Here is an 8,384-nt window from a genome sequence, read left to right on the forward strand (position 1 = left end):
ATTTGGCTCATCTGTTTCCTTCAACAGTGAAGAGTTATTTGCTGCACATTCCAATGTCTGGATCATGTGGCTGTGCATTTCCTTCTCACATTTAATCTTTTCCATGCTGTCTCTAATAGAAACAATTATTTCTATGTCTCCAGAGCTGAATAAGCTGTTAATTTCATCAACTACATCCTGTGAGTCACTGCCATCAGCTTTCAGCTTTTTATTCTTCTCAGCCAGGTCTTCAATCAAATAGTATTTTTCAAGGATAAGACTCAGCCCGTAGTCCACCAGCGGTGTATCGGTGTTCTTGTATTTAATGCTGTATAGGTCATCGAGAGTGTAGCACGCTCTCTCTGAGGAGTACATTTCAAAAATATCCGCTAAGGACATTATATTGGACAGATAGCAGAAATTCTTTCGGTCTAGGCTTTCTGAGGTGAACTGAAGCAGGCCTTTCAGGCTTGAAAACTTTTCATCATCAATCTGTAGCTTGCAGGTTCTGGGGCTTAGATCACCACTGACAACATCTGCAGCGCCATCCTTTCTGCAAATCCCATGCTCTGAATTGTATATAACCGGGTTCTTTTCAACAATGCAGTTGATCAGATCAATAGCTTTGTCCTTAATTAAGCTATCATTTCCGCTGCTTAATGCGGAATACAAGTTATTTGTAACTTCTTTTCCAAAAGAATCATGCATAAAGTAATCACATATTCTAGTCTTAGCTATATTTAGGATGTCTTCTCTTTCTTCCTCACTGCATCTGCCTTCTATTTCTAGGTTCTTATCAAGTATTTCCTTAAGCATAGCAAAACATCTTATTATATTGGTTGTTGAATCGTCCACAGATGGTATAGTGTACTTTTTGCTGATAGACTGATATCCCTGCACTATTCCCTCCACATTTACCTTCAAATTAACCTCTCTTTTGATCATTCTAAAAGTTTTAATTGAAAAAATATTTAAAAGGGTAGGGCTTCTCAAGGCAGGAATATTTTATTTTATTTTTCATTACGCATTATAAATACTGTGGATGCTATCCTATATAGATTGTGGAACAAAAATAGCCAAAATAAAATATGCAATGGTGGAAATACTCATAAGCTAGAAAGTAATTTATTTTGAGCACTAACTGACCAGGGCCAGATATCTCAAGATATGCTCGGGTTGCCTATGTTTCCTAGCTGGCTGCTGTCCACGACGTGGTACAAGCTATCATTAATTCCAGCAGTCATTGGATTACTCTTCGAATGATGAATGAAAAATAGAGTTGGCACTGCTGCCAGGACAATAGTACCGGATAGTATTTTTCCAACTGTGCTCTTTTGGCTTGCTAGAGCTGACAAAGTGAACTTCCTCTTTTTAGGTATTTCGTCTGTCCTGTCGTCTCCATCTGCTACTACGTTTATGCCGTATACTTTCCCCAGTTCCTGCAGCTTCTCGAAGATGTACTGTCTTTGGACTGGCTTTATTTCAGACAAGTTAGAAAGCGGATATTCACTACGAATGTTATTGTGCTGCAAATGTTCTCTTTCTATCTGCCAGTATAGTAGGTGTAGTTTATTATCCAGATAGTTGACTTTTTGTTCTATGTTTTCCAAAGCCTTCTTTTCTTCTTCTGTTTGAATGTATCTCTGAGAAATGTGGGTAAATATGTTTTTCTTTTTCTGCAGCTTTTCTCTTATTTTTTTTGCCTCAGTTCGAGAGTCAAAAGTTGCGCTTCTTTCTCTGCACAGCTCACGTCTTTCTTCCATCATTTCTGCTTTCAAGCCTTCTTTGTTTATGTACTTCTCATAAAAGTTGCTAAAGTCAGGCTTTATCATCAGCGTTTTCATCCTGTTCTTTTCTTCCAAACGCATATTTTTACTTGCCATGTACTCAAGTGTTTTAATCATCTGGTCGTGCATTTGTCTCTCGAAATAAATGTCTTCAATATTGTTGAAGATGGAAATAGCTATTTTTAAGTCTTCCTCGGTAAACACTTTGCTGACTTTCTCGATTATCTGCACACTGATAGTATAGGCCGACTCTTCCTCTTCAGCTTCCTCGAGCAGGTCTCTAATTTCGAGGGCCTTCTCCAAAATAAAATTTAGCCCGTAGTCCACCAGAGCTACATTAGCACTTTCGTGCTTTTTGGTGTACAGCTCGTCTAGCGTGTAGAATGTTTCGTCAGCGAGGAACTTCTTCAAAATAGATATCTTCGATAAAAGCTCGAAATTAAATCTACAATAGAGAAACTCTCTTTCCAGATTTCCTGCGGTAAACCAAAACAGACTCTTCAAGCTCTCGAACTTTGTGTCGTCAATTTCCAGTGTGTACTCCCGGGTGCCCAGGCCAGCGCTTTCATGATCTGGCTCTATATTGTCAACCGCTTCATTCATGCCATGCTTTCTGCGAATCCCGTGCTCTGGGTTGTATATAAACGTGTTTGGCGGTGCAATAACTTCGTTCATTATGCAAATAGGCTTGAATTCAGCCAATCTGTCCCCTCCATACTTTATTACTGTGTATAACCAATGCATAGGGCCTTCTCTGTCTACATCGTACACAAAGTGTTTGTAAATGTTGTTCTTAATTGTGTTTAAAATGTACTCTCTTTCTTTTTCGGTGCACTGGTCTGTTTCTCTCCCGCTGTCCTGAACATTTTCTATTGTCATAGTCCCATCAAATATGTGTCTTAGTATGCTCAAGTAGCACACATCATCATTGAGTTCAATAACCTTTTTCATGCCGGGTATGTGAATAAAAGATCGGCATGCCCTAGTCATTCCGTCTAGATCTACCTTTAATTTAACCTCTCTCATAGTTCCTAGAAAAATTTTAGCGCAAAAATATTTTAGAAATCAGGAGCAAATTTTCCAAGAGAGTATTCTAATTTATTTTAATTTAATTGCAGCTCACCTTACATTCTTGCAGAAAACAGGCAAAAGTATGCTTGTGAGCTGTGTAAATGTGGTTTATTTTGGATGCTGGCTGGCTGAAAATATCTCGCTCACGAAGTCTCTTCTCAGACTGTGCTTATAGCGTGCTTTTTCTTTGCAGCTTGTAGCTAATTTAGAAGACCAGTCTTTATGCTGCCCACTAGATTTTTAATGCTTGATATGATTATTAGTACTGCAATAGCTCCCATTGCTACCACGAAAATATTTTCTAACATTGGCAGATTCTTAACCAGGTCTTCTCGAGGTATTCTTACAAAGAAGAACTTCAGCACCACTTCTGTCTTCACGCCTTTTCTTAGCGCTTCTTCTTCTATCTTTTTGACTATGTGGTATTTCTGGATCTGTTTTATGCTGGTCAAAGATGCCAAGTTGTCTTTAATATTATCAAGCTGCAGCCGCTCCTTTTTCACGCTGCATTCTAAGGAGTATATTTCGTTGTCTAGCTTGTCGATAGAGCAGGCTAGCTCGTTAATCACTGCATCGCTCTTTTTCTCATTTATTGCCTGGTCTCGGGCTGTTATCTTTTCCTTTCGAATTGTCTTCTTGTTATTTATCTGTGTAACTAACTCATCTTTTCTTCCATTGACTATGCTATACAGACCTCTATCCCCATCTATGTACTCTTCGTAAAACTCAGTCAAGTCTGTGTTTATCTTCAACACCTTTTGCCCATCTGGCCCGTTCAAGCGATCAGTGCTGCTCGCTATGTACTCTATTGCATCAAGTATGCCTTTCTGTACTGTTTTTTCTTCTTTTATTTCATCTATGTTGTCAAAGATAGAAATAGCCAATGCCAGCTCGTTCTGGGTAAGTACATTGCTAACTCTGTCAAGTATCAGCTCTCTATCGCTGGAGCTATTTTCCAGCTCTTCAACCTTCTCAACTAGGTCTGCAAGGTTGTGGTATTTTGTGTATACAAGCTTCAGCCCAGAGTCCACGAGCAGTGTACTATTTTCTTCATCTGGCGTATACAATTTATTCAAAGTGTAGAGTTTTTTTTCTGTCAAGTATTTTTTTAAAATATTTATGTCCAGACTCTTGGAGTGCACTAGAGTAGAAATGGAGAAGAAAAGATCGCGGAGCGCGCTCTCTGCGGTGGACCCAAGCAAAACTTTCAAGCCTAAAGAGTCTGCAGCATCAATCTGCAGGGTGTATGTTCTAGTGCGGTGATCAATGCTTTTATCAGGCTGTTCTATATTCTCCAACGGCTTATTCTCGTCTACCTGTTTGTGCATCCCACATTCTGGGCTGTATATAAGCGTGTTTTGTCTTATAGCTTCATTGATTAGACAGATAGCCCAATATGCAATTTCTTCCTCGTTTCCACCCTTCAATTCGCTGTATAAATTGTTCATAATTGCCACGCCGTACGAGTTGTATGCAAAGTACTGGCGAATTCTATTCTTAACCATAGCAGCGATAGCACTCGCTTCTTCAGCGCCAGCTGCACATTCTACTTCTATGTTACCGCTCCCGAATATGTGGTTTAGTATGTTTATGTAGTCTTTTGGGGCGTCGTATTTCAGAAGATTATCAGTGGTTTTAATAGACTTGCATTTTTGCATTATTCCCCAGGCCTTTATCTTCAGTATAGCTTCTATCATTCTCCTTACGACAGTTTTAGTTACGGGAGTATTTAGAGCTGAGCATTACTTTTAATCTGTATGATTGGTGCTGTTATCACACTTAATTGGCATGGTTTTATGAGAGCGTTTAATTGGCTTACTGTGCACTAATTGTTATTAGTTATTGGATCTTCTATGCATTAGACCATGTGTTCTATTGATCAATTCATTGATGCAGTGATTAGTCTAGTATCTGTGGCTGATTTGCCATTCAACAAATCATCAAGTGTTCTGTATATTCTCGCTGAAAAATAGATAAATATATAGCAGGCTGTGTGTAGAGATAGTCGCAGTTTATTTTGGATGTGACTGATGAGGAACACCTATTTCAAGTGGCTACAGCTAGCCATTGCCTTGAGGCTCTATTGCACGACAAGCACTCTTTGTAGCTAGAGACTAGTTGTTGCTTGCAAGATTTATTTCGCCTCTTGAACGGACAACAAATAATATTGAGAGTGTAAGAAAAATGCCCATTCCTATGTATATTAAAATATTTTTTGTTTTTGTTAGCTTGCTTTCCTCTGCTACCTGTTCTACTTCTACATGCATGCCCCACTTGTTTCCAAAGTCTTTTAGCTTTTCAAGCATGTAATTTCTCTGAGCAGGGGTTGTATAGCGCAAATTGTACAGGTTTTCACGAATGTTACTAATTTGTAGCTCCTCTTTTTTTCTATCGTACTGCAGCGAGCATATTTCATTTTCTATGTTGTTGATGGAAGGTTTGAGCTTCTCAGCCTCTTCATCGCTTTTCTCCTCTCCTATTATCTGGGCTCGCGCGCTCTCCTGACTGCTTATTTCTGCATCTATTCGGGCAATTTCCTGGTACACTTTCTGCTTTAAGCCCCCGCTTCTGCTTATATAGTCTTTATCAAAGTTGCTTAAATTGCTATTTATCTTCAGCACTTTTGGCTCGTTTGCTGCGCCCAGGAGTTCAGTTTTATGTCCTATGTATTTTATGTTACTAATCATGCTTCTGTACGATGTTTTTTCGATTTTGATTTCTTGTATGTTATCAACGATAGAGAAAAATATTTTTAGGTCCTCTTCTGTAGTAAACACTTTTTTAAATTCTCTAATTACCTCTGGCCTAGTGCTGGGAACAGTCTCCATGTGTTTAAGTTTCTCAATAAGGTCTATAATATCAGCATATTTTTCAGAAATAAAGGACAGTCCACTATCCACTAGGGCTGTATTATTGTCTTCTGAGTTATACAGCTCTTCTAAATTGTATTTTTCTTGTGTTTGTGCATATTTTTTTAAAATATTTGTGTCTTCTTTCTTTAGTTCTATTAAGTCGATGGTGTGGGAGAGAAAATCTTCATCCATATTCTCTTTGGTAGACTCAACTAAGCCTTCCAAGCCTGAGGATTTTGTGTCGTCAATCTGCAGCGTGTATGTTCTAGAGCTTAGGTCGTTAATACCATCAGCCTGGGCTATGTTTTCTAGCACTCCATTCTTGCCAGGCTGTCTGTGTATCCCGTACTCTGGGCTATATATGAGAGTGTTTGGCTTTACAAGTTCATTGGCTAGAGAGATGCATTCGGATCGAGCTATATCTTTATCTCCTGCCTTCAGTGCTGTGTGCAGTTTAGACATAATTTCTCGTGCGTTTTGATTAACCATAATGTGCTGGTAGGTTCGGTTTCTAATGATAGCTAGGACATTATTCTTCAGATTGCTGTTTTCACTGTCTATTTTTATATTATTGTCAAATAGATGTGATAGTATATCTGCATAGCAATTTGATGTATTGTATTTCAGGATTTTATCAGTGGACTTAAAAGTCAGGCATGCTTGGAGCATTCCTCTTATATCTATACTTAGTTTGACTTCTTTCATTCTCCTTACAACAGTTTTAATTACGGGAGTATTTAAAGCTGAGAATTTTTCTCGGGTTATATGATTGGTACCTTTATCACACTTTATTGGCATGGTTTTATGAGAGCGTTTAATTGGCTTACTATATACTAATTATTACTAGTTATTGGATCATCCATGCATTAAACTATGTGCTCTATTGACTAATTTATTCATGCTGTGATTAGTTTAATATTTATAGAATTTAGTAACAGTGTAAAAAATAAAAATAAAAAGTGGAGGGTGCATGGTAGAAGGAGAATGATTGAATAGCACTTTTATTCTCGGGTTATTATGCATAGTTAAGACATGTATTAACTAGTAGAAGTACTATTTTAACGAAGGGAGCTCTCTCTTGGTGGATTTAGCTAGGCTCAGGCAGATCATCCTGCTTTGTTCTCATTCTTATGTTCTTATCATAAGAAATTCTCAAATTATCAACAAAATTATAAGCTATAGGCATATATTTATTGTTATCTTCTTTTCTGAGAATGATGTCTACATTTGGCGAGAAGCATGCTTTAATGCACTCTGCAATATACCTTGCCCATACCAGTTCATTGTCAGTCACTTTTATTGCGTGCGGTCTGATTTCAACTGTGTTAGGGTTTATTTGAGTAAACAGCCTATAGTTATCGCCAGATTTATTGTCCAAATCGTCAAGATGCTTGTAGCGCATGCATATGTACCATAGAGGATGAGTGTACGACATGTCAAATGGAACAGCCAAACTGTCTGAATACTGGGCATCTGAGTTGGCCAGTGGTGCCATAGCAGCGTCATACATCCAGTTAGCAAACTCAAAGCTACACTGAATTGCTATAAATTCATTAATCCCAATGCCAATGTCTTTATAGACTTCTCTAATCATATTTCTTAAACAAGTTTTACCCGTATAACCACCCCATACATAGGTTAAAACATTAAGTATTTCATCTTGTTTTATGTTTTCAGCTATACCAAACAACTCTTCACTACTAATTTTGTATTCTACTGGGTCAAATTCATTTTCTATAGCCTTTCCTAGATTGCGGAGTACAGTGTTGCTCTTGTAGTCCATAAGGCGCGCGCTCATTATATATTCGATCACTATCAGCTTTACAACGTGTAGAGATGTAATGCCTGTATACTGGATTACTTCTTCTTCAGAAAGGTTCTCTTTGAGCAGGCTAATGTAAACATTCATTATTTCACTGTCTACTAGGGGCACATCAGATGCCTCCATTGGATGTATGTTGAATAGCAGACCGAAATTTGCATCTGCTGAAATGTATAAATTAATTTTATGATTTTTCACGTCTTTCTTTACAGCTCTCACGAAAAGCTCCACATTGCTCTTTGGAACAAAACCTGATGCAATTTTTTTATGTATTAGAGTGATTAGCCCTTCCTCTACGGCATCGTCCATTAGCTGAGATAGGCTTATGCTTGATAGAGCATATATTATATTAGCAGCCAGGATTTTATTGCTTTTTGCCAGCTTGAAGAGAGCTAGCCTGTCGAGACTGCTCTTCTCTACTCCGCTGCGCTCTTCTATTTCCTCTACCATGTGAAAGTCGTAGCTGTTTATTTTCTTTGTTAGCGAAGTGCTGATGTCAAGAGAGGGTATGATTATCTCAGTCAGTCTCTTTGAGCCGTCTTTGATTCTAGCCTCAAGTGTTAGGGCCTTGTCAAGAGCAGAGCCCTCATTGTCAATATATTTGTATAACCCAAGTATTGAGCTAGAAAGCTCTATAATTTGGCTAGACTCTCCCCTAAGGGTCTCAAGCTCTTCCATCATGGCATTTATTCTCCTTTCCATCTCGGTGCTTTTCTCGAAGAGATTGTCCGAGTTCAGTGCCAGAGCCTCAGAGTTGGAAGCTCTGAAGTCTGCAAAGAGCCCTATGCGCAGAACAATTTCTTTTTCAAAATAGGATAGTCTATTTTTCCAATAGTTATTTATGCTTTCCACATCGATTTCACTTAGCTCACA

General features: G+C 38.4%; 5 protein-coding genes across 5 annotated transcripts; all 5 read right to left on the reverse strand.

Annotated features, from left to right (window-relative positions):
* Positions 1-924, reverse strand: NEMIN01_2397 (uncharacterized protein; the record flags this gene model as incomplete). The annotated part of the gene is made up of 1 exon (XM_051478339.1): positions 1-924. A coding segment is annotated over one exon (924 nt), but the record flags the coding sequence as incomplete, so codon positions are not given.
* Positions 925-1,139: 215 nt separating this feature from the next.
* NEMIN01_2398 (uncharacterized protein) lies at positions 1,140-2,792 on the reverse strand (the record flags this gene model as incomplete). Its single annotated transcript, XM_051478340.1, has 1 exon — positions 1,140-2,792. One exon carries the CDS (start codon positions 2,790-2,792, stop codon positions 1,140-1,142), a length of 1,653 nt encoding a protein of 550 aa, XP_051334300.1.
* A 245-nt stretch (positions 2,793-3,037) lies between these two features.
* On the reverse strand, positions 3,038-4,534 carry NEMIN01_2399 (uncharacterized protein; the record flags this gene model as incomplete). The annotated part of the gene is made up of 1 exon (XM_051478341.1): positions 3,038-4,534. The coding sequence occupies one exon, from the start codon at positions 4,532-4,534 to the stop codon at positions 3,038-3,040; it is 1,497 nt and encodes a 498-aa protein (XP_051334301.1).
* A 417-nt stretch (positions 4,535-4,951) lies between these two features.
* NEMIN01_2400 (uncharacterized protein) lies at positions 4,952-6,487 on the reverse strand (the record flags this gene model as incomplete). The annotated part of the gene is made up of 1 exon (XM_051478342.1): positions 4,952-6,487. The coding sequence occupies one exon, from the start codon at positions 6,485-6,487 to the stop codon at positions 4,952-4,954; it is 1,536 nt and encodes a 511-aa protein (XP_051334302.1).
* Positions 6,488-6,776: 289 nt separating this feature from the next.
* On the reverse strand, positions 6,777-8,384 carry NEMIN01_2401 (uncharacterized protein; the record flags this gene model as incomplete). The annotated part of the gene is made up of 1 exon (XM_051478343.1): positions 6,777-8,384. A coding segment is annotated over one exon (1,608 nt), but the record flags the coding sequence as incomplete, so codon positions are not given.

This window comes from Nematocida minor (assembly GCF_024244105.1).
Source record: "Nematocida minor strain JUm1510 chromosome Unknown 7874, whole genome shotgun sequence".
NCBI lineage: Eukaryota > Fungi > Microsporidia > Nematocida > Nematocida minor.